The 26,052-nt window shown below is 46.5% G+C and overlaps 2 protein-coding genes across 4 annotated transcripts; one reads left to right on the forward strand and one right to left on the reverse strand.

Moving 5' to 3' along the window:
• Positions 1–229: 229 nt before the first annotated feature.
• nes (nestin) lies at positions 230–15,716 on the reverse strand. 3 transcript variants are annotated; one of them, XM_019863797.1, is made up of 7 exons: positions 14,798–15,716; positions 13,738–13,862; positions 11,532–11,608; positions 9,946–10,878; positions 7,610–9,840; positions 6,817–6,910; positions 230–2,215 (listed from the first exon to the last, which is right to left on the reverse strand). In XM_019863797.1, the coding sequence occupies exons 1-7, from the start codon at positions 15,596–15,598 to the stop codon at positions 273–275; spliced, it is 6,204 nt and encodes a 2,067-aa protein (XP_019719356.1). In that variant the 5' UTR covers positions 15,599–15,716; the 3' UTR covers positions 230–272. The 3 variants fall into 3 exon arrangements, with proteins under 3 accessions (XP_019719356.1, XP_019719357.1, XP_019719354.1); XM_019863798.1 differs by having other exon boundaries at positions 7,610–7,636; positions 8,204–10,878; XM_019863795.1 differs by having other exon boundaries at positions 7,610–10,878.
• Positions 15,717–16,919: 1,203 nt separating this feature from the next.
• capn7 (calpain 7) lies at positions 16,920–25,993 on the forward strand. Its single transcript, XM_019863747.1, has 21 exons — positions 16,920–17,263; positions 17,381–17,489; positions 18,580–18,746; positions 18,958–19,025; positions 19,152–19,379; positions 19,539–19,625; positions 19,711–19,837; positions 19,919–20,004; positions 20,106–20,199; positions 20,268–20,414; positions 20,521–20,627; positions 21,249–21,369; positions 21,440–21,584; positions 21,695–21,794; positions 21,877–22,012; positions 22,139–22,214; positions 23,049–23,194; positions 24,213–24,275; positions 24,429–24,559; positions 25,278–25,370; positions 25,676–25,993. Exons 1-21 carry the CDS (start codon positions 17,162–17,164, stop codon positions 25,818–25,820), a joined length of 2,478 nt encoding a protein of 825 aa, XP_019719306.1. The 5' UTR covers positions 16,920–17,161; the 3' UTR covers positions 25,821–25,993.
• The last annotated feature ends 59 nt before the right edge of the window (positions 25,994–26,052 follow it).

The raw sequence follows: 26,052 nt of genomic DNA on the forward strand, positions 1-26,052 counted from the left end.
TCATTTTGTCTGACGAAAACCTGCTAGCTTACCGCTACCATAAAATTCGGAACGCTATGGAGAGGCTAACAGAAACGAGCATAGATGTAATGGTCATCGTAAACCTGAAAGCAACTGCTATTTTAACACACACAGAGCAGCAACACATTGGAAGAAATCGTTCATCCATTTTCACAGGCATGTATTCTGTCTTCTCCGAACTCTCACACCAACTATTATTGGTGATGTCTTGGGGTCCTTCTCTGAGATGCTACATTTTCAGAAACACCAGATTATTCATCCCCAGATGACCAGCACTCTCCCTCAACTTCTGATTCCTCAGAATGCACTGACACCCCGGTCACATGTTCCTCTTTCTTCCCGGCGCGATCACGGGCAGAACTCCCATTGACTGCCTTCCCCCAGTCCAACTCACTACCAAATTCCACGTCGTGAATCCCAGACATTACCTTGGGGATGTCATCTGATCCATAAGCGGCGGCCTCTTCCATGGACGATACCCACAAGTCCCGCTTGTCTTTGACATTTGTTTTGCGGAATTCGGTCAAGGAGTCCTTCACAGCAAAGATGCTTTCCTCAGTTGCAGTCTCTGGGGAGATCGCAACATGTTTCTCGTCAAATTTGGGGGCGCTCTCGCCGTCGCCTGCTTCTTCATCACCATGACTCAGGCCACATTCTTCTTCATTTTTTGGATGTCGGATGTTAACGTCCTCGCTGACGTTCTCCGGGACATTCCATTTGTCAGCTGGAAGGGCAGCCCAGAGGTTCTGGTTCTCTCTGTCATTGGTTTTCAGGAATTCCGACAAGGAGTCCTTCATGGCAAAGATGACAGCTTCTTCGGGTGCAGTCTTCAGGGAAATCTCGACTGGTTTCTCACCAAATGTGGCGGCAAGTTCACCATCACCAACTTCATCACGAAGATGACTCACATGAGATTCTGCTTCATCTTTTGGATGCCTGATGTCAACGTCCTCACTCGTGTTCTCCAGGATGTTCCATTTTTCTGCCAGAATGCTGGCATCGTCTTCTCCCACAGAATAAGTATATTCCTGTAGCAGACCTTTTTGGTTTTGAGATTCACGCTGTGGCTTCTCCAGAAGCTCTTCTTCAGCTTCTTCTAAAAAGTCGAGCCCACGAAGGAACTCGCTATAGGTTTCATCAGCATGTGTCACCATGGAAACATTAGACTCAAACTCATCCTTTCTTTTCTCCGGAGCTTCTAAGGAATCTTGAATATCTTGTCTCAGCATGTCTTCATCTTGGAGATATCCGCTGACTGGTAAATTTACCTTGACGGCATCTTGTTGGTTCAAGGTTATATCCTGAACTTCTTCCAAATAGTCATCTGGAGAGTCCAATAGAGGTTGGACAAACTCCCTGAGGTCCAAATCGTCTTCTACTTGGGTATCAGGATCCACGCAGGATGGCACGTTCAGCTTGTTGGCCTCCTCTTGTTCCGTGGTCATTATTTTATCCTGAACTTTCTCTCCATCATCTGGAGAGTCCAACTGCGGCTGCACCAAGTTCAGACTGCGTTCCACTCGGACTTCAGATTCCATGCAGGACTGCAGGTACACTTTCTGTGCTTCTTCTTGTTTCAATATTTCTTCTTGGACCTCCTTCACATGGTCATCCGGTGAGTCCACCTGAGGGGGGATGAAATCACTGAGGTCCAGATTGCCTTCTACTTGGAAATCAGGATCCATGTAGGATGGCGAGCTCACTTTGTCAGCCTCTTCTTGTTCCGTGGGCATTATTTCATCCTGGACTTTTTCTTCATCATCTGGAGAGTCCAACTGAGGCTGCACCAAGTTCAGATTGTGTTCCACTTGGACATCAGATTCTGTGCAGGAGAGCAAGGGCACTTCCTGTGTCTCCTTTTGTCCCAGCATTTCATGCTGGACCTCCTTCTCTTCTATCCCTTTTTTCTCGTCGTCATCTGGAGTGTCCATCTGAGGTGGGATCGAGTCCTCAGGGTCCAGATCATCATCTATTTGGACATCAGGATCCATGCAGGATGGCAACTTCCCTTTGTCTGCCTCAGTGAGTTCTATACTCATTATTTCATTCTCGACCTTCTCCTTATCATCCACAGTGTCTATCTGAGGCGGGACAAAACTCATGATGTCCTGGTTATGTTCTACTTGGACGGCAGATTCTTTGCTAACTTCTTGTTCCGTGGTCATTATTTCATCCTGGACTTTCTCTCCATCATGTGGAGTGTCCAACTGAGGCTGCACCAAGTTCAGATTGTCTTCCACTTGGACTTCAGATTCCATGCAGGACAGCAGATACACTTTCTGTGCTTCTTCTTGTTTCAATATTTCATCTTGGACCTCCTTCACTTGGTCATCCGGTGAGTCCACCTGAGGAGGGATAAAATCACTGATGTTGAGATTGCCTTCTACTTGTACATCAGGATCCATGTAGGATGGCGAGTTCAATTGCTCAGCCTCTTCTTGTTCCATGGTCGTTATTTCAACCTGAACTTTCTCTTCATCACCAGGAGACTCTGACTGATATGGTGCCGAGTCGAGATTGCTTTCCACTAGGACATCAGATTCTGTGCAGGAGAACAAGGGCACTTTCCGTTCCTCCTCTTGTCCCAGCGTTCCATGCTGGACCTCTTTCTCTTCCAACCCTTTTTTCTCGTCATCAGGAGTGTGCAACTGAGGCGGGATCGAGTCCTCAAGATCCAGATCATCTTCTACTTGGACATCAGAATCCATGCAGAATGGCAACTTCCCTTTGCCGGCCTCTTCGTGTTCTATTCTCATTATTTCATCCTGAACCTTCTCCTCATCCTCCATAGTGTCCATCTGAGGCGGGACCAAACTCCTGATATCCTGGTTAGGTTCCACTTGGACGGCAGATTCTATGGTAACTTCTTGTTCCATGGTTATTATTCGTTCTTGGACCTCGCTCTCTTCCACCTTTTCCTTGGCATCCTCAATTGCAGAGTCCAACTGAGTCTGCACGGAATCCCCATGGACCTGGTCACACTCCACTTTGAGTTCAGTTTCCTTGATGAATTCCTCTCCCATCTTCATCATTCCATCCTGGACCTCCACCTGTTCCACCTCCTCCAACGTTTGAGGCTGCACAGAATCCTTAAGGTCCAGTTTGCTTTCCACTTGGACATCAGATTCTGGGATTGTTTCTTGTTCCTTTGCTGTCAATTCATCCTGTACCTCCTTCTCTTCCATCCCTTTTTCCTCATCGTCATCTGGAGTGTCCACTTGAGGTAGGATCGAGTCCTGACGGTCCTGATCATCTTCTACTTGGACATCAGAATCCATGCCGGATGGCAGGAGCCCTATGCCAGCCTCTTCATATTCCATGGTCATCATTTCGTCCTGGACCTTCTTCTCATGATCCATAGTGTCCACCTGAGGTGAGACCAAATTCCTGATGTCCTGGTTACATTCCACTTGGGTGTCAAATTCCATGATGACTTCTTGTTCTGTGGTCATTATATGATCTTGGACCTCACGCTCTTCCACCTTTCCTTTGGCATCATCATTCGGAGAGTCCACCTGAGGCTGCGCAGAATCCCTTAGAACCTGGTTGCATTCCATTTTGAGTTCAGTTTCCTTGATGAGTTCTTCTCGCATTTTCATCATTCTATCTTGGACCTCCACCACTTCCACCCCCTCCAGAGTCTGAGGCTGAACAGAATCCCTAAGATCCAGGTTGCTTTCCACTTGGACATCAGATTCTGGGATTGCATCTTGTTCCTTTGTCATCATTCCATCATGGACATCCTCCTCTTCCACCTCCTGCCACCTCTGAGGCTGCATGGAATCCCTAAAGTCCAGGTTGTGTGTCACTTGGATGTCCGTAATGACTTCTTGTTTCAGGATTACTTTTCTTTGAGCCTCCTCCTCATCCTCAGGAAGCACCGCTTGGCTCTCATTGGCTACCTCTTCAGCAAAGTGGCAAGCGTAGCTGTCAATAGAAAGGTTTTCCAATTCCTGCTCCACAAGTCGATCCGTCTCGAGCTCCACATCATCGACAGCTGCCGGTACTTCTTCATCCCAATGCACTATATGTTTTTGTCAATAAAAGTGTCCATATGGGATTTTAACGTCGTTTGGCATGTATTCTTTGACTGTTTCCTACCAAAAGTTTACCTGATTACGGATAAATATTTATCATCAAGTATTGTTTCAGGTGGCGGCATGGTGCTCGACTGGTTAGCACGTCTGCCTCACATTGAAGAGGTGCACGGTTCGATTCCAGGCTCCAGCCTTCCTGTGTGGAGTTTGTATGTTGCCCCCGTGCCTCCGTGTGTTTTCTCCGGGTACTGTACTCCGTTTTCCTCCCACATTCCAAAAACGTGCATTGTAGGTTGAGTGAACACTCAAATTTTCATTAACTCTGAGCTAACCTGCAATATATGTGTTGTATTAGAACGCTGTTTGATTGCGATAAGACAAAAGAACACACTGAGGATCTTGTCATCAAGTTTATTAGATTAAAATCTACTGCTGACTAAACAGTGCAATCAGTCGATCAATTGTTCAAGCAAAACAAACAACAATACAGATTTGTTGGTCAAAAAAAACCCAAACATTTCTTGTCCGCGTGTTTTGTTTTATTTTATTTATTTATTTATTTTTTAATTACCGGTATATGACAATCAGTCTTATTGATCACTGCAAGGAAGTGAAACGTGACCAGCTCAGTTGGATCAATAAGAGCTGATCAATGGTTCACCTTCCACTCAGGAGCCTGAAAGACCAAGATTAGCACGGAAGGAAAGAGGAGATGCTGCAAACATCTAGCAAAATGGACTCACAGATTCAAATTGGCACGTTGGTGGTGGTGGTGGCGGTGGCAAACGTTTGCTATATAGGTTAACCCCTACCACACGCATTTAACATGTTTAAACTCTTTGAAAAACATTCAAGACTAGTTTAAGATGCTTCCCTGTCGCTCTCAGTCGTTAGCTTCCTGCAAAACCAGCGCATAAAGCAACATCGTATCAAACATTGTAACCTTAAACACAAAAATAGTCAACCAAAAACATTTCATTTTGTCTGACGAAAACCTGCTAGCTTACCGCTACCATAAAATTCGGAACGCTATGGAGAGGCTAACAGAAACGAGCATAGATGTAATGGTCATCGTAAACCTGAAAGCAACTGCTATTTTAACACACACAGAGCAGCAACACATTGGAAGAAATCGTTCATCCATTTTCACAGGCATGTATTCTGTCTTCTCCGAACTCTCACACCAACTATTATTGGTGATGTCTTGGGGTCCTTCTCTGAGATGCTACATTTTCAGAAACACCAGATTATTCATCCCCAGATGACCAGCACTCTCCCTCAACTTCTGATTCCTCAGAATGCACTGACACCCCGGTCACATGTTCCTCTTTCTTCCCGGCGCGATCACGGGCAGAACTCCCATTGACTGCCTTCCCCCAGTCCAACTCACTACCAAATTCCACGTCGTGAATCCCAGACATTACCTTGGGGATGTCATCTGATCCATAAGCGGCGGCCTCTTCCATGGACGATACCCACAAGTCCCGCTTGTCTTTGACATTTGTTTTGCGGAATTCGGTCAAGGAGTCCTTCACAGCAAAGATGCTTTCCTCAGTTGCAGTCTCTGGGGAGATCGCAACATGTTTCTCGTCAAATTTGGGGGCGCTCTCGCCGTCGCCTGCTTCTTCATCACCATGACTCAGGCCACATTCTTCTTCATTTTTTGGATGTCGGATGTTAACGTCCTCGCTGACGTTCTCCGGGACATTCCATTTGTCAGCTGGAAGGGCAGCCCAGAGGTTCTGGTTCTCTCTGTCATTGGTTTTCAGGAATTCCGACAAGGAGTCCTTCATGGCAAAGATGACAGCTTCTTCGGGTGCAGTCTTCAGGGAAATCTCGACTGGTTTCTCACCAAATGTGGCGGCAAGTTCACCATCACCAACTTCATCACGAAGATGACTCACATGAGATTCTGCTTCATCTTTTGGATGCCTGATGTCAACGTCCTCACTCGTGTTCTCCAGGATGTTCCATTTTTCTGCCAGAATGCTGGCATCGTCTTCTCCCACAGAATAAGTATATTCCTGTAGCAGACCTTTTTGGTTTTGAGATTCACGCTGTGGCTTCTCCAGAAGCTCTTCTTCAGCTTCTTCTAAAAAGTCGAGCCCACGAAGGAACTCGCTATAGGTTTCATCAGCATGTGTCACCATGGAAACATTAGACTCAAACTCATCCTTTCTTTTCTCCGGAGCTTCTAAGGAATCTTGAATATCTTGTCTCAGCATGTCTTCATCTTGGAGATATCCGCTGACTGGTAAATTTACCTTGACGGCATCTTGTTGGTTCAAGGTTATATCCTGAACTTCTTCCAAATAGTCATCTGGAGAGTCCAATAGAGGTTGGACAAACTCCCTGAGGTCCAAATCGTCTTCTACTTGGGTATCAGGATCCACGCAGGATGGCACGTTCAGCTTGTTGGCCTCCTCTTGTTCCGTGGTCATTATTTTATCCTGAACTTTCTCTCCATCATCTGGAGAGTCCAACTGCGGCTGCACCAAGTTCAGACTGCGTTCCACTCGGACTTCAGATTCCATGCAGGACTGCAGGTACACTTTCTGTGCTTCTTCTTGTTTCAATATTTCTTCTTGGACCTCCTTCACATGGTCATCCGGTGAGTCCACCTGAGGGGGGATGAAATCACTGAGGTCCAGATTGCCTTCTACTTGGAAATCAGGATCCATGTAGGATGGCGAGCTCACTTTGTCAGCCTCTTCTTGTTCCGTGGGCATTATTTCATCCTGGACTTTTTCTTCATCATCTGGAGAGTCCAACTGAGGCTGCACCAAGTTCAGATTGTGTTCCACTTGGACATCAGATTCTGTGCAGGAGAGCAAGGGCACTTCCTGTGTCTCCTTTTTGTCCTTCTCTTCTATCCCTTTTTTCTCGTCGTCATCTGGAGTGTCCATCTGAGGTGGGATCGAGTCCTCAGGGTCCAGATCATCATCTATTTGGACATCAGGATCCATGCAGGATGGCAACTTCCCTTTGTCTGCCTCAGTGAGTTCTATACTCATTATTTCATTCTCGACCTTCTCCTTATCATCCACAGTGTCTATCTGAGGCGGGACAAAACTCATGATGTCCTGGTTATGTTCTACTTGGACGGCAGATTCTTTGCTAACTTCTTGTTCCGTGGTCATTATTTCATCCTGGACTTTCTCTCCATCATGTGGAGTGTCCAACTGAGGCTGCACCAAGTTCAGATTGTCTTCCACTTGGACTTCAGATTCCATGCAGGACAGCAGATACACTTTCTGTGCTTCTTCTTGTTTCAATATTTCATCTTGGACCTCCTTCACGTGGTCATCCGGTGAGTCCACCTGAGGAGGGATAAAATCACTGATGTTGAGATTGCCTTCTACTTGTACATCAGGATCCATGTAGGATGGCGAGTTCAATTGCTCAGCCTCTTCTTGTTCCATGGTCGTTATTTCAACCTGAACTTTCTCTTCATCACCAGGAGACTCTGACTGATATGGTGCCGAGTCGAGATTGCTTTCCACTAGGACATCAGATTCTGTGCAGGAGAACAAGGGCACTTTCCGTTCCTCCTCTTGTCCCAGCGTTCCATGCTGGACCTCTTTCTCTTCCAACCCTTTTTTCTCGTCATCAGGAGTGTGCAACTGAGGCGGGATCGAGTCCTCAAGATCCAGATCATCTTCTACTTGGACATCAGAATCCATGCAGAATGGCAACTTCCCTTTGCCGGCCTCTTCGTGTTCTATTCTCATTATTTCATCCTGAACCTTCTCCTCATCCTCCATAGTGTCCATCTGAGGCGGGACCAAACTCCTGATATCCTGGTTAGGTTCCACTTGGACGGCAGATTCTATGGTAACTTCTTGTTCCATGGTTATTATTCGTTCTTGGACCTCGCTCTCTTCCACCTTTTCCTTGGCATCCTCAATTGCAGAGTCCAACTGAGTCTGCACGGAATCCCCATGGACCTGGTCACACTCCACTTTGAGTTCAGTTTCCTTGATGAATTCCTCTCCCATCTTCATCATTCCATCCTGGACCTCCACCTGTTCCACCTCCTCCAACGTTTGAGGCTGCACAGAATCCTTAAGGTCCAGTTTGCTTTCCACTTGGACATCAGATTCTGGGATTGTTTCTTGTTCCTTTGCTGTCAATTCATCCTGTACCTCCTTCTCTTCCATCCCTTTTTCCTCATCGTCCTCTGGAGTGTCCACTTGAGGTGGGATCGAGTCCTGACGGTCCTGATCATCTTCTACTTGGACATCAGAATCCATGCCGGATGGCAGGAGCCCTATGCCAGCCTCTTCATATTCCATGGTCATCATTTCGTCCTGGACCTTCTTCTCATGATCCATAGTGTCCACCTGAGGTGAGACCAAATTCCTGATGTCCTGGTTACATTCCACTTGGGTGTCAAATTCCATGATGACTTCTTGTTCTGTGGTCATTATATGATCTTGGACCTCACGCTCTTCCACCTTTCCTTTGGCATCATCATTCGGAGAGTCCACCTGAGGCTGCGCAGAATCCCTTAGAACCTGGTTGCATTCTATTTTGAGTTCAGTTTCCTTGATGAGTTCTTCTCGCATTTTCATCATTCTATCTTGGACCTCCACCACTTCCACCTCCTCCAGAGTCTGAGGCTGAACAGAATCCCTAAGATCCAGGTTGCTTTCCACTTGGACATCAGATTCTGGGATTGCATCTTGTTCCTTTGTCATCATTCCATCATGGACATCCTCCTCTTGCACCTCCTGCAACCTCTGAGGCTGCATGGAATCCCTAAAGTCCAGGTTGTGTGTCACTTGGATGTCCGTAATGACTTCTTGTTTCAGGATTACTTTTCTTTGAGCCTCCTCCTCATCCTCAGGAAGCACCGCTTGGCTCTCATTGGCTACCTCTTCAGCAAAGTGGCAAGCGTAGCTGTCAATAGAAAGGTTTTCCAATTCCTGCTCCACAAGTTGATCTGTCTCGAGCTCCACATCATCGACAGCTGCCGGTACTTCTTCATCCAAATGGCCCTCACTGATTTTCAAGGTTGATTTTTCCAATCCAGAAGCTTCCTGAGAATATTTTTTGTCATTTTCTACCACCTCTTCATCTACTTCCTCACAAAGATCCTCCATGGTTCCAAAGTTTTTGGCCTTGCTTTCGCTCCATGCAGGTTCACCTACCTCTCCGGTCTGTCCGTCTTGCTCACCGTCACTGGACTCACTCTCGTCCACATGTGACGCTTGTGTGTTGGCATCCGTCTCGTCACTGGTGTACCGGATGAGTGGACGCACATCAGCCAGTGTGTTCTCTTGAGCATAGCTGTCACTCTCTAGCTCTGTTCGCCATGAAACCGAGATATTTTGGGAGTCCTCGTCCTCTTCATTTAAGCCTTTATCGTCAGAATGTTGAGAACTTTCTTCACGTTGAAGCCACATCTCATCATCTTGCTTCTTCATTTCTCCTCTACTTAGCTCAGACCTTCTTGTTAAGATGTCCTCCTCTGGTTTCGCAAACTGACTTTCTGCTTCTGGTTTGGGTTCACTTGACTCAACATGGATCTTCTTTTCTATCACGCTGTCCCATGTGTCCATCTCTTCTCCATCCGGATACAACATGTCTACTGCTTCTGTCGCAGTCGTGCCCAAAGTGGAGTAGCTTATTTCCTGTTTGATCTCACTCACATCGATGGGGTTGAACTCATTTTCAGAAGACGGACTGCTGGTCCTGGATTCCAGGGTGGGTTCCAGTAATGCTTCTGTTCCAGAACTTGACGTTTGCTCCTGCTCATCTTCCACCGTGCATGGCTCAACCGCAGCTCTTGCAGCAGAACTGAAGATCTCCTCTGTCATTGTCAGAAGTTCTGTTTTTGATTTGTGGGTGCTTGAGTGGTGCGGAGTGATCTCTTTCGGGAGAAGTTGAGCTCCTGACTGGAGCTGGAAGCCGACAGCTGTTTCTTCCGCCACCGGGACACAAGGCGGCAGTTCCTGTTTGTATACAGCCGAGGAACTGATGGTCTCCTCTGTTATTCCCACAATGTCCAGTTCCTGGGTGCCAGATGGCTGCTGATGGATCTCCTCAGTGCGTGGTGGAGCTTCAGACTGAATCTCAAAGGCGACAGTTGCTTTTTCCTCCAGAACACATGGTGACTGTTTCTGATCACTTCCAGCTGTGGAACTGAATGTCTTCTCTGTCATTACCAGCAGGTCTGATGTAGGTTCCTGGGCACTTGATTGGTACTCGGTAATCTCCGTAGTGAGTGGCAGAACTCCTGGCTGCAGCTGAAAGCCGTTAGCTGCTTTTTCCTCCACAGGAAAAGTTGGCTGCTGTTCTGGATTCCATCGAGCCGAGGAACTGAAGGTTTTCGCTGTCATCCCCAGAAGTTCTGATTTTGGTTCCTGGGTACTTGATTGGCAGTGACTGATCTTATTCTTCTCTTCTATGATTCTTGACTCTAGCCCTTCACTCTTTGGTGATCCTGACTGGACCTGAAAGCCGAAAGACGCTTTATCCTCGCTTTTCCCACCATATTCCTCTTCTGCACGTTCAGCAGGATGTTGCTCATGTTCATCCCCAACAGGAGAAGATAGAGGCTCTGCATATGTCACTTTCTCGTCCACTTCCTGTGCTCTGAACTTTTCCACTGCTCCATCATACAGTATTTTGGGATAAGGACTTTCTTGCTTGGCCACCATTGTTGCTGTTTCTTCACCCCCGCGAGCTTGGCTGATGTTTACGGGCTTGCTCCTCAAAGGTGTCGTTGAAGTTATCGGTGCTCTCCTGACTGACGCGAGCGTGTTACAGCGACCAGGTAGTTGGTAATTCCCTCGTGAAGGCTTCACAGGCATGTCTGTGGGAGAGAAGATGCAGTCAATATACTACGGACTATGTTGCTCTTATATAAATAAAACAAGATCTTACAACTAAGAAGTAATTGCATTGCTGTCTGGCTCAGTGCCATGGATGTGAGCCATCGTTAAAAGCCAGCTCCTCTACAGAGCCCCCACGCTAATGGACACTATTGATCGCCATTTCCTTTCTTACGGTAAAGCCAAGAGGCCACGTGGTGCCTCCTGTTTCATGAATGTCCTCTGCTGCTTCTTGGATTACAACCAACCCCCACATGAACCCCCGAATTTGAATAAAATGGAGAAGCTTGAAGTGAAGGGCTATTAATTCAATTGATATAATGTTAGGGATGATTTTGCATTTGGGGTCTCACAAGTCGAGATTTCATTGTCAAAGTACATCTTTATGTAGCACTTTACTTAATTAATGCTGCCAAATAATGAGCTCACAATGGATGCTGTACTAAAACACAACCATTTGACTTGTCCCAGCCAAACAGCGACAGGGAAAATGTAAATAACTTTTAAAAAATTCAAAATCAAAAATAAGATAGCATAGTGTAGTCTTGCCATTCACTCTTAATTTTATGAAAACACCGTCCACTTAGATCCTGCTGTAGTCATGCATGTGATGATGACATCCTGGCATTTGTACCTTTCAGTGTAATGTTTCTGGAGTCTTTCAGAAGAGAGACATCATCTCGCCGCAGGCTCTCGCCATCCAGCAGAGCTCTGCAAAGACAGCAGAATAAAATAGATGCTCAGCTTGGACACAAGAAGCTCTACCAGGGTGGAGGAAGGAAAGATGAGAGCGTGCAGTCGTTGTTATGGTAATGAAGGGAAGGCTCCTGCTATTGATGACCCACACGCATGCATACACACACACACACACACACACACACACACACACACACACACACACACACACACACACACACACAACTACTCAAAAAGGGTCCTCATGAGTAACTGCGATACGAACTGTGGTATATTTCTATTTTAATTAAAACAAAACACATTTTTTGTCTGCGTGTTTAAAAGTGATGAACTCACTAAATACATCGTTGTGCCATGAGACAAAAGAGGCCCGACGCATCGACAGATACTCTAACAATACTCACGCGCAAGTATTATTTATCCTCTGCAAAGAACGTCTATCAGTGCTGAGGAGTTGTGACCTTCCTTGTTTGTCCATATCAGTATGTCTGCGATATACTGCCCCCAGGTGGCCGTTGCATGACCACCGGAAGGAGCATCATGATGTCCATTGAAGAGAAGTTAAAAAAAATGTGAGGAAAAAAACTTTAATTCTTCATTTTCTATTTAATAATATCAACCTGTATATTTTCAAAAAGTACAATATTATAATGTGTTATTTGTATTATTTCTAAACTTTTCGGAGGGGGGGAGTTTGTGGCTGGAACAGATTCATGGCATTCCGATTCACTTAAAGGGGGAAAGTTGATTTGCGATCAATCCATCACTGTATTCTGAAAAAAAAAACAGTTACATTTTGTTTTCCTGGATCAATTTTTTTTCCCACAAATAAAAAGGTTAATATAAGCTTTTCCTCAAAGGATGAACTTTTTTCATTAGTATTTGGACATGCTTTGCACGATTTTACACTTTGAATGTCCTTAAATGGTCTTTGTAGTGTGTTTGACCTACTTTAGGTTTGTTTGTTTGTTTGTTTGTTTGTTTTTTGGGAGGGTGTGTGCCAGTTTTATCGGGTTCTTAATCTTAAAGGTCTGATGATTGAGTCATATGCAAATAGTGTTAAATATCATATATCTGTTCCCTGCTGTGATTCTAGAATCCCACAGCTCATAAATGTATGAGCAGTGTGTGTGGGTCAATACATGGTGGGGGAAGTAGGGGGGCTGGGGTGTTGGATGATGGATTTGGGGATTTTATGATGTGACGGGGCACTGAGGGTGGGGGTTGCACTTTCATGCTCCACAATGGACTGAGGTCATTGGCTGCAGCAGGGCAACTCAGGCTGCTGCTTCAAGGACGTGCCCTTTGGAGTCCCAAACAGCTGCAGCCTTGAATGTCATTTGGCTGGGGAAGATCCAGTTTGGATTGGAGTGACTCGATCACACTTGATCACACGGTCTGGCTTTATACATGTGTCATATCTATTACCGGGGACAAGGCAAACCACCTCTGGCACACAGAGCAAGTAAAGGTCCCCACTGCTAAAAGTGAGCCAGTTGATTTATTGTGTTGTTGACTTTTTTTGCAAGAGCAGGATACAACCTGGACTGGTTAGCGGTCTATCATCGGGTATATAAAATACAGTGGATATAAAAAGTTTACACACCCTTGTTCGAATGCCAGATATTACCAATTGAGATATCTTTTCCACCATTAATATGAGTCTTAACCTGTGCAACTCAATTGAGAGTTTTTTTTCCAAATATTTTCAAGAGGGGAAGGAATGGTCAATAACTTAATAATGTGGTTGCACAAGTGTGCACACCCTGTTACGACCGCGAATGTTGTTGTGTTCAGAATTACCCAATCGCATTTAAATTCATGTGAAATGGAAGTCAGCACACACCGGCCACCAATGTTTGTGCCTCTGATTAACCTCAAATACAGTTCAGAGGTTCTAGAAGCATTTTCCTGAGATTTTATATATTTTTTGTTGCTTTCTAGCAGAGGCCTAAATATTTTTTACTAACACCGACTGCTATTTGTCTTATTATTTGACTGCTAAAATTCCACACCAAAAATTGCTCGCCGAAATGAGTTATGTTGACTTTCCAGTTTTCCCAGCATTTGTCGGGATGTTGATTGTGTTGGACGTGAGATCTTCTCAGGCATTTGGAGGATTCCCTTAGGTATTTATTTTCTACCTGTAGGTGACCACCTCCAGGCCCAGCGACATCTTCTGCTGTAGCAGACCTCGGTTCTCCTGCACCAAACGATCAAGCTGCTGGCCCAGATGCTCTTTCTCCTTCTCCAGGCACTCCCAGTGCTCCTGTACACACGACACCAAGTGACAAGATGAGATGAGGGGGTGGAGGGGGTGCCTCCGTTTGGTTTCAATGATTAGATGACTCCTGCTGGTCACTTGTCAGACAGTCAGGCGTCCGTGTACGTTATTCGATTGTTCGTTGGGCTTCCTGAAGAGGAAGAGGACAGCTGGGAATGACTCACAAGTCGGCACAATAGGATACTCTGCCCACTTCGTGGACAGGAAGTATAAACATAGCAGCTGATCATATGTGGGTCCATTTCTTGGTGTGGCATTTAAACCCACTGAAGGAATTCCAGTGATCTGAATGACTGAATATGAGGGTCATTTGATTTGACGGTCATTAGAAAATTGGGAAAAAGGCCAGCAAAACAGTCACAGTAATACATTTTGTTTTAAAAATGAATTGCTCGGCCCCCACTGAAGACAGAAATGCAATAGACTTTCACAATTACTCAGTGAAGTGCAGTACTGTATTCTTATTCGGTTTTTGCAGGGGGATAAAGAATATATGCACGTGCGCATGGTTATATTTATATTTCTACCCGTTGACGCACCTTGTATGTTCAAAATCAATTGCGATCGCAACGACGAGCAATCCTATATGTTAGCCCACCTATGTCATTTTGCGTTGTGTTAGAATTAAGCTAGTAGAAGGCAAAGCTGTGCAGCTGTAGATATACAACATGTGTCTTTGATTTAAGTTTCGTTTGACATTAAACAGCGTGAAGTCTTGTTTTTGAAGAAGTCAGGTCGCTTGTATGGCAAGGCACCACGGTATTTGAATTTATTGAGATGCACCTGGATGTAGTTACTTGATACTCAATGGACACTTTATCAGATACACCATGCGAATGAAATGTAATACAAAACTTTAGTTTTTGCAAATGCTCCCTTTTGACCTTTATGAAACATTTAGATTATTGTGGTTGCTTCACCTGAAGTGTGTTTATGTGTTGTCTGTGTTCTTCCCTTTGCTGCTCTGCTGTCTCCTCCAGCTGCCTCCTAACATCCCCTTCGGAGATCCGGTCTCTCTCCAGGGCCCTCAGATGGGCCTGGTACTCATTCTTGTGGTGCTCCGCCTGGCCCAAACGGGCTGCTGTCTCTCTCAGGCTCTCCTCCAGTTGGTCTAGCTGTGCCTGGTAGGCTTCCGCCGTCTCATGCCATGCCCTGGAGGCCTGCTGGCTGAGCTCCTGCTCCAGCTGAAGGAGGTCCAGATTCGGAGTGGTGCGCGGTGGTATCGAATGGCTCAGCATGGTTTCCAAGTGGGCCACATCTGCCTCGTGGTTCCGAACCCGGTGATCCATTTCCTCCTCCAATTGCTTGATTCTCTCCCTGAGCCACCTCTGAGCCCCGTGTTCCTCCTCCAGCTCCTTCCTGCTCACCTCCATTTTCGCCTTGATCTCCGCTTGGGCCAATGCCTCCTTCTGACAGTGCCGCTCAACCATCTGGATCTCCTCACTCAATTTGCAGACCTCCATCTCGGTGTACACCCGCTCCCTCCAGACCTTGTCCAGCTCCGCTCTGGCCCGATGGAGATCTTCTTTCAAACTCTTCTCCCTCACGGAGGCTCCGTGATGGCCGTGCCGCTGAGCTTGGATCTCTTGGGACAGCATCGTGTTCTCCTCCTCCAGGAGCTTGACCCGGCCCAGATAGCTCTGCAGGCGGCGGTTGAGGTCTAGCATTTGGTGCTTTTCCTGGGCCATGTGACGGTAGTGTGCAGTGGGGTGCAGGTCCATTGCGAGAGGGATGCAAGTGGTGGACACTCAGAGTGGACCTGACAAGTGAAGCTGCTGCGAGGCCCTGGGAGCTCTTAAAGGAGGAAGACAAGGAGGGTGTGTGTGTGTGTGTGTGTGTGTGTGTGTGTGTGTGTGTGTGTGTGTGGAGGGAGGAGACTAGAGGATGAAAGGGAGGAGTGGACCAAGGGGCTTTGGTTGGTGGGTATGGGGCAGTGGGGTGGTGGAGGGGGTGAAGTCATCTCTCATGTTAACTCTTTCACTGCTGTGACTGAGAAGAGCTTGGGCCTGCAGAGCAATTTCAGGAAATTCACTTGAACTCCTTGGAGTGTCCTCTCCTTAGGATTCAAACTGTTTATTCCTGTCCCATCGTGTACTGTCCCATTTGTTACTTCCTCACAGGGCATAGTGCTCCATTCAGCGCTGCTTTTTACCTGACACATCCCTTCCTGCCGGACTCACTCCTACTGTCCTGTTCTGTCCTGTACCGTCATGTCCTATTTTGCTACTGGTCATCATGTCCCTTTCTTACAGAGTGTGTTTGTGGTAGCACACAAACATACACACGCATATATATGTAAGTTGAGGGGTTCGTAACATAAGCTTACATATTTTATAAGTGGGAGAAACAGTGAAACAACGTCTGTGGGTCCGAAGTGGTTTATGAGAGATTAAACTTGTCCTCGTTTCTTCTTGGCCCTGGCAATGTGAAAAGGCATCCGATAAGTAAGCTGTTTGAAGGGGTGGGACTTAGAATCGAAATTGTCTTTACTGATTTAGATTTTATTTATTAAACATGGGACTTTCTAGAGATTTAATTTCATTTGCCGAACGAGATTGAATTGATTTAAATGTAATTTGTTAGGTGATCCCCTCCTTTCCTACTCTACCTGAACGCCACATTTAGTTAGATCTCAGAGTTATGATCCCGGGAAATGCTCATAAATGTCGGAAAGTGGCGATGAAGATTCCCACAAACAGAAAAGCGGCCCGAATATCAGCACGCCTGCCCTCAGCAAATCACCTGCTGCAGAAACTTTTTTTCCTCATTGTACCTGAAGGCCACATGTAGTTTTGCTTGTCTCCCACACTTTGCCTGCGCAAACTGCCTGCCCAGAAACGTGCTTCTTGTTTTGACGCAGAAAACGAATGGCTCAACGTAATGGGGAAAGTGATGGCGACAAGAGAGACGACATTCTTCTACATCAACGATACTATGTCACCCTCTTCTGGCCGCCTCCTCGAAAATTACTGAGGTTGGGCGTTTGCAGTTTTCTATTCTACCCTGAGTTCCTGAACGTCGCGTAGTTTCGACCGCCTTCCCTACTGCGCACGCGCTACATGAGTTTCCGGAAGCAACACGCTTGTATTTTTTTTTTTGACCCGGCAAACATCTGTCAATTTGGACTTCAACCGAGCAGCGTTGGTCTTAAAATCCGTGACCGTAGTTTTCCATGAACGCCAACATGTCGCCGTCTTGCGTCCGCCTCCGTCAAGTTAGCTACTGTCCTCGTGAAGGAAACTAACCGTGTTTTCTTGTCCCCTGGTCAACAAGTTGTGTTGAGAATGGACAGCATAGCGTTGGAGCTCGACGCGATCAAATTCGCCAAAACGGCGGTCACCTACGACCAGAATGGCAAATACAACGAAGCTGTGTTTTACTATAAGGTGAGTGCGAGGAGCGAATGTCAGCTGCATCCTCGTCTGCTATCGATGCGTGACAGTCGATGTACGTGGATGAGTTAAGCACCTCGGTGTTTAAGGAACGTGACTTGTTCGCTTCAGGAGGCCGCCCAGGCCCTCATCTACGCCGGCATGGCGGGCTCCAAGCTGGACGGCATCCAGGACAAAGTCAACGAGTACCTGGATCGAGTACAGACCCTCCACAATGCGTGTAAGACCGTCAAAAGCACACACAAGTGACATTACTAGGTCATCAATACGCTAACAAGCATAATAATGATCAACACCCACTTGCTCCACTCGCAAACGTGTTTTTTCTCATCGCTTGTCTGCCTTCCAAAACCCACCGACGCCACTGGCATCACTTTTTTCCTCACTGTCTGCCTCGCACACACCTTTTTTTTTTGTTCACCGCTTGCCAGCCTTGCTCACACCTACTGTACTTGTTCCCCTCGCAAACCTTTATGTTTCACCGTTTACGTGCTTTACATGCGCCGTCTCTCTCTCTTCTCTCTCTCTCTCTCTCTCTCTCTCTCTCTCTCTCTCTCTCTCTCTCTCTCTCTGTCGTAGCAGCCTCACTCGCTTCACTCTCGAAGCTTTAGTTCTCTCCGCTTGCTCGCCTCACACTTGCCATGCTTGCACATCATGCCGTGTACACGAGAATCACACAAGTGATGGCACATCATGAAAAGCTCTCGTTTGTGTGGATGTATATGGACAATTTTTGGTCTGAATCATTCACATTTCCTGCCTTTTTTTTTTTTTATTGGTAAATTATTCATGTGATATTTTTTGTATCCCAATGATGCTTTCAAGCAGGATATTTGTGTGTGAATGTTACTGTCAGACTTGCCCATCAGGAAGTTTTTGCTTCGTGGATGTCTGAGTTCATTTTTCCATGACTGTCCTTACACGCTCTCCTGTGAGAGAATGGGCGTCGCGAAAACTGGGTGGATGACATATTTCTGTCGTCACAGTCAACTTTTCCGGCTATTAGTTCTGACAAGGGAGGATGCTTCTTTAAATAAAAGCTTTCTCATTTTAATTTAACTATTTGTAGTATTTATGTTTTTCACTATTAAACTAAAGAAGCCATTTATGGGCAAATGCAAATTATTTATTTATTGGGATGCTTTGGAGTTTTTTTCTTTTCACTGAAAAAGAAAAATGCTCCACAATCTGGATGAATGGAATAAAAGTATGACATTGTGAAAGAGTGGAAATGTGCCATTTGCAGACAGTCTCTGACGGTGTTATCCCCCCCCCCCCGTCCTAAAATTCTCTGCCATGTTCCTGCCCAGTGAGCGCAGTGGAGGCGCAAAAGAGCGACCCGCTCAAGTCCCGTCATCAGCTGGACCTGGAGCGTGCCCACTTCCTGGTCACGCAGGCCTTTGAGGAGGACGGCAAGGGAAATGACGACGAAGCCGTGGAGCTCTACACTCAGGCCGTAGAGCTCTGCATCAAGACGGTCAGGATCCGCGTCGCCTTCTATATGTTCCCTCCCGCACGTGGTGCTTCATGTTCTTCCGCGTGTCTCATCGTGGTCTCCTCCCGGTCGCCTCCTTCTTCTTTTGCGCGTCTATCCTCGTATGCCACGCATTCATCTGCACATGTTTCCTCATGTTCTTCGGTATGTGGTGTTCACGGTCTGCTCCACGTGTCTCTTCATGCGTCGGCAGTCCAACGAGACGTCTGACCAGGCTATGCAGACCAAGCTCAAGCAGTTGGCCCATCAAGCTTTAGACAGGTTGGTTTCAGTCGACCCATTTTCCAAACGCGATTGTGAACGGTCTTGCGTTCTGCCGCCCGGAAGTATGTCATGTTCCGGTCGTCATCGATGTGACGTGACTAAAGTCGCCGTGGTGTCCCTCAGGGCGGAAGGTCTCAAGCAATCACAGTCCAAGTCCGGTCCATCACAGACTCAGGACAGGGCGGGACCGTCGGGGGTGAAGGCCGGCTCGTCGGGACCCGTCCGCCAGTTTTTCCCGCTGGGTCCCGACTTTTCTCTCAACGACCGCCCGCAACCTCAGCCCATGAGGGCGGTCCAGTCCAGTGAACCACACGGTCAGCGATACTCGTCTGACGAGATCGAGGTCCTCAGGTCATTTGGCCCTTGTGTTCTTCAACTTGTGTTCCGGTTCTTCTCGTAGTCCTCCGATATGTACTCCTCCTGTGTTCCTCCTATCCTACACGTTCTTCTTCTCATGTTTTTCCTCCTTGGACACGTTTCTGCCCATCACATCCTGGCACCTTTTTGTAGGAGCACGTCGACAATCAACGGCATCGCCTACGTTCCCTTCATGAGCGTGGACCTCAAGGAGCGCTTCGCCTTTCCCGTGCCTTTCTCGTGAGTCAAATCTTCGCCAGGTGTCCAGAACCAACCGTCTTGTTCGATGTTGGAGAGTCTTTTGTCTTTATTTTTCCCCCACCAGGGACAAATCAGGCACTTTGGCTCTGTCACCCAAGCAGAAAGTCATCTTCTCCCGCTGGGTCCGACCCGACGAGATCTGCACCAGTCCCACCATGATCATGTCTGTGTCCAGCTTCAGCATCAAGCAGGTCTGCAACGGTGACGCTTCCCCATCGCTCTTCCTCTCTCAACTTTGCTTTTGGATTAACACGAGCCGCTTCCACGTGCAGACGGTGGTGTCCGACTGTTCCTTCGTGGCTTCGCTCGCCATCAGCGCCGCCTACGAGAGACGCTACAACAAGAAACTCATCACCAGGTAGGTTGATTTTTTTTTTTTTTTTTTTTTTAAATTTGACGCTCAAGTACACACACAGAACGAATGCTTCAAAAGTCCTGTTCCTTGCTGATGTGTTTCAGCATCATCTATCCTCAGAACCGACGAGGGGAGCCCGAGTACAACCCATGTGGGAAGTACATGGTCAAGCTGCACATCAACGGCGTTCCCAGGAAGGTAAAAGCGTCACGCAGAAAGAAGAGAAACACACAAACGGATAACTGCGTTTGCGTCTCCTCACGCAGGTGATCATCGACGACTTTCTGCCCGTGGACCACAACGGCGAGCTGCTGTGCTCGTACTCCAGCAACAGAAATGAGCTGTGGGTGTCGCTCATCGAGAAGGCTTACATGAAGGTGATGGGAGGGTACGACTTCCCCGGATCCAACTCGGTAGGCGCCGTTAACGCTTTCTACGTGTTTGCCTCTCCGTGTATTTCTCATGTTCATTGTTGTTTTTTTTTTGTTTTGTTTTTTTTTTTGCCCCCACCCCCCTCAGAACATCGATCTCCACGCGCTCACCGGCTGGATCCCCGAGCGCATCGCCATGCACTCGGACAATCAGTCGTTCAGCAAGGACGACACTTTCCGCATGCTCTTCCAGAGGTGACGTCACTTCAACTCTTTGACATAAAATGTCTTCAAAAGGATTCCTAACGAGGCATGCCAGTGACGCAATTGTTGTCAATTACATTTTTACTCTGCTTCGATCATAAAACTGGAAAGGTTTTTTTTTTTAAACCCCCACAATGGCCAGCAGATAGCAGCATTTGGTTTTTTTTTTGGATAAGCTCATCACAATTGATGTTTGCGAACATGGCGGCCCTTTGGAAATTCGACCGTTAAAAGCAGCTTGTGATTGATCAATGTGTTTGTCATCTTAACTCTATTCCAAAGAGTGCCGCAAAAGAGAGAAAAAATGACGGCAAAAATTTAAATTTAGAAGTAATGACCAACTTTACATACATACAGACACACATAAGCATGCAAAGCATGCTGCACACGCACACACTACTCAATACTACTACTACAAAATAGCGTGTAGTAAATAATAATAATTTGTAAAGTTTGTCAAATGTAGCATGGTTATGTTGGTAAATATTATATGTACAGTAAATACATGATTGTGCTATCCAATTCATTGTTGCCGATATTTTACAGAAGACTCGACTGTTCAGATGTTTTGAGGCGTCCGTCAATCGCGATTTGGTGTCTTTGCATCCGCAGGTTCCATCGAGGCGACGTCCTCATCACCACGGCGACCGGCGTGATGACGGAGGAGGAAGGGGAGCAGTGGGGCTTGGTGCCAACTCACGCCTACGCAGTCCTCGACATCAGGGAATACAAGGTTAGCCTCCGCAAAAAAGCAACCCCCGGCACCGGGGTCCTCCTCGTAACCTGCCGCCACCTTTTTGTAGAACATGCGCTTCCTTCAGCTGAAGAACCCTTGGAGCCACTTGCGATGGAAAGGCCGCTACAGCGAGCGAGACGAGAACAACTGGACTCCCGAGCTCCTCAAATACCTCAATTTTGACCCCAAGACGGCGCAGAAGTTTGATAATGGTACTTTGAGGGTGATGACATTTAAATCGGCCAGGGTTGAACTCGCACAAGATCACGTGCACAAAGTACGTCTCGGGACCACCCAAGATTTTTTTTTTTTGTCCCTTCAGGTGTGTTTTGGATCGCTTGGGAGGACTTGTGTCAATATTATGATGTCATTTACCTCAGCTGGAACCCGTCGCTGTTCAAAGAATCCACCTGCATCCACAGGTTTGTGTTTAAATTCTCAAGCAAGGTCTTCTCACACCAAATAAGCTCAAAATGAGTCTTGTGCTTTCTGGGTGTCATGCAGCAGCTGGGATGGAAAGCAAGGCCCCGTCAAGGACGTCTACAGTTTAGCCAACAACCCGCAGTACAAGCTGGAGGTGCAGTGTCCAGCAGGGGGCGCTGCCGTGTGGGTGCTGCTTTCCAGACATATCACCGACAAGGTCGGACAGAGTGGAAAAGTGACAAGGATTTGGTCTCACGCATGAGGATCAGAATGCTTCATGAAATGTGTGTTCTTCTTTTATTTTCTAATGATTTTATTTTGTTGATTCATTTTTGTGATGCAGGAGGACTTTGCGCAGAACCGAGAGTTCATCACGTTGGTTGTTTACAAGACGGACGGCAAGAAGGTTTACTATCCAGGTCTGACATTCTTCTCTATTATTTTTGCGATCAAAAAAATAAATAAAAAAATAGACATAGTTGGCCACATTATTGCCAAAAGTCATTTTTATATTTTTGGATAACAAGAAAAAACATTTTTTTTTAGAATACACACAGGTATTTTTTTTTTTAATTGATATTGCAAAAAAAAAGTAGGCGAAAGGAAAAAAGACCCAATAAAAAAAATGATGCGCTGTGGCCGACGCCATTGTGCATGAATATGACATAATTAGTAGCAGATTAATAAACCACATAGGATATCAATAGCAAATGAACAGCGCCTAAATGTGACACATCGGACTTGAACGAGTCACATTCACATGACACGCGGCGCAGTCGTGACACAAAGCACATGATGTGATGCGTCGCGCTTTTTTTTTTTTTAAAAATGATGCGCTGTGCCCGACGCCATTGTGCATGAATATGACATACTGTAATTAGTAGCAGATTAATAAACCACATAGCATGTCAATAGCAAATGAACAGCGCCTAAATGTGACACATCGGACTTGAACGAGTCACATTCACATGACACGCGGCGCAGTCGTGACACAAAGCACATGATGTGATGCGTCGCGCTTTTTTTTTTTTTTTGTAAAAGCTAAAAAAAAAACAAACAAATAAAAGCTGGATTTATTGGTTGTCGATCTGCTGTGTTGAAATCATGTCACAGTCCAAGATCTATTTCAAAATATGAATGGACGCCATCACAGTCAACAGGAAGTGATTCCAATTTGAATGGCGCACCAAATACAGTGTGCGGTGAAGGTCCTCTCGATCGGAGACAAATGACACTTGTTGTGCCCGTTGCAGCCGAGCCCCCTCCCTACATCGACGGAATTCGGATCAACAGCCCCCACTACCTGACCAAGATCCGTCTGACCAACGCCGGGTCGCACACCTTCACGCTGGTGGTGTCGCAGTACGAGAAGCAGAACACCATCAACTACACGCTGAGGGTAGGAGGCCTCGCCCGTTCGCTGTCAAAAAGTCGCACCGCATCAAGACATTTTCTGGCGTTGCCGGCCCGAAAGCTGAAAATTTGTCACCTTTGGTTGAATTTTTGACGTTGACTTGGCAGAAAGCTTTTTCGCGCGGAAAGACAGTTTGGTAGAAAGTGGGAATGCAGCCTTATGGAAGAAAAGAGAAATCACCACGGGGATTCGTGGCAACGTCGGCGTCTCTGGAGTTGTCCAGGGGGAAAGTGTTTTTGAGAAGAAGTCTCTCCGGTACTGCCCAAAGTGATCGGCGGAGTTTATATTTTGCTGTTTCAGTGTTCAGATTTGATCCGAAATGGGACAAAAATTGTCCTTGCCCAATGCCATTTGTTCTGCTGCAGAAGAGTTCTCTTTGCTCTTGTTTTTTTTCTAATTTGATTCACAGAAGTTCAATTCCAAGTTGTGCATTGTGTGCTACCAACACTGCTTTTTTTTTTTAAATTCTCACTGACATGAATTTAGACTTTAAAAAAAAAGAAAAAAATTATTTAGTTAATTTATAAAAGCCACCCTTACCACAGATGATAACGTGTCATGATAATAGTGATCAAAGTGGTCATTATCATGATGACATTGCCGGGGGGGGGGGGACACGCACACACACACACACACACGCATGCATTTAAGGGATCCAAATTATGTTTTTTTTCACAGCTTAATATATACTGCAGCGCTAATGGGAAGTCCAGCTTTTGTTCCCCGACGACCAAGGATTGGAGCGAGGGTGCTGCCACAAGGCGAGCGGCTTCACCTGCGGAAGTGGGGCTCAGAGTGTAGGAAAGGAAATTTCACGACTTCGTAACCGTATTAGAAACCAAAACGTGGATGAAAAGAATTATGAAAAAAAAAAAGGCAGAGTGAAGACTCCAATGTACAGTCAGCAAAAGGGGTGTTGATATGCTACGAATGATGCTATGCTAATTGCGAGTCTGAAACCAAATGGAAATGATGTTCTTTCTTTCGTGGCCTCTTTCTGCAGGTTTACTCCGGTTGCAAATTCAACTTCTCCAAGATCCCGAATCCCTTCACGCACACCAAAAGGGTAAGCCAACACGTAGCGCAAACACGTTGTGTGCATTTTGGAGAGCGTGTCTGTCTTTTGGTTTGTGGTTTTGGTGCTCGTGTGTGTGTGTGTGTGTGTGTGTGTGTCATTTTTGTGTGCTTGTTTGTGTTGACTACTTGTTATGGGGCTCAGATTAACGGCCAGTGGAAAGGCGCGAGTGCCGGCGGCTGCGGCAACTATAAGGACTCGTACAAGAACAATCCAGTCTACCAACTGCAGCTGGAGCGATCCGGTCCACTGCTCATAGAACTGCGAGGTTCCAGGTCAGTGAGCCCCACCCATTCCGTCGTCATTCGCTCCTATTCAAACCGTGTAATTTTACATCCCAAAACACGAGCTTAAAACTAACATATAATGCAAAACGGCAAAGGCGGGCGAATAGAAACTAGCATAGATGCTAGCAGTAATGACAAACCGTCATACAACTGCTTCTTCAATCCAAAGAGCAGCACGACATACAAATGGAGCGTGCAGAAATCATCATAGGCATAAATCAGATCTGCTTTGTGGGAACGTTTACATTGACTGGAGACTAGTTGGGGACCTTCTCTGCCTCTTCGTATTAATTACACTACATCTCTCCCAATAGACTCCAATGTTGCCTGCCATGTTGCGGCACAACCCCCCCCAAAAAAATAGTCAGGCTTAAACATGTGCGATATAGCAGCAGGGTGAACCATCTCGCTGGGGGTTCACACATTTTGACGGGGTGTTCAAGTATGATGTGAACTCACGAGAACCCGAGCAGGGGCATCAACTTGCTGAATCCTCCTCTATCAACAAGATCTTTTTTTCTCCCGCGTATACAGTCGGCGTCCGAATAATCCGAGCTTTGTGCGTTTGTCTGCGCGGGTGTGTGTGGACAATACATTTCACGCCGCCCTTATGCACATTCACAAAAGCAATTTGGTGGCTTTTTTTTTTCAAAATAAACACATCATCAGGGGTTAGTTTCCTACATTGATCATGTACAACCTTCAGGCAATACAGCGTTGGCTTTGAAATGGTCACCGTGTCGACCACGAGCGATGGCGGCGCCACTTCCACGTCCAAGAGGAGCAGCGGAGATTACAGGTACGCTAACACTCAAAGGGGCGCTCGCATTTTTGGTCGCCTCTGCCACGTCTAGTGAAACCTGGTTTAAGGATCCAGATTGGGGTTTCGAGCCATCTTTAGGCTTTCGAGCCTCGGTTTGAAGTTTCAAGGGTTACGAGTTTTAAACAAGGTTTAGAGTCTCAGCAGCCAGGGTCGAGTTTTCAAGCAAAAGTTTGGGCTTCTATTTAAACAACAAAGAACATTGATTGTTGTTGATCTGCGCCTTCGTGTCCCGTCTGACGCCATCTTCACGCGTGTGCATGTTGTTGGCGTCGTCCCGGCAGATGCGGCTTCTGCTACATGGATTGCGAGCAGGTCCCGGCGGGCGTTTACAACGTGGTGCCCACCACCTTCCTGCCCAAACAGGAGGGCCCCTTCTTCCTGGACTTCGCCAGCACCGCACCCCTCAAAGTGGCTCAGCTGCAATGATTGGTCTTGAGCCACGTCGCAAACCTGCCAATCACAAGTGGACTCCACGTCTGCAAGCCAATCATTTATTTACCTGACTTTTTTTTTTAAAGACAAAATGCTTCCATGACGTGTGTCATGGAATATGGATGTCTGTTATTATGAAGACATTAAATGGACAGCTATGTACTGTATGTTGTTGGCTCACACGGCTGGACTTGATCTTCAAGTTCGGGTTTCAAAGTAGCGTTGA

This window comes from Hippocampus comes, unplaced genomic scaffold (assembly GCF_001891065.2).
Source record: "Hippocampus comes isolate QL1 unplaced genomic scaffold, H_comes_QL1_v1.1 scaffold249, whole genome shotgun sequence".
Lineage (NCBI taxonomy): Eukaryota > Metazoa > Chordata > Actinopteri > Syngnathiformes > Syngnathidae > Hippocampus > Hippocampus comes.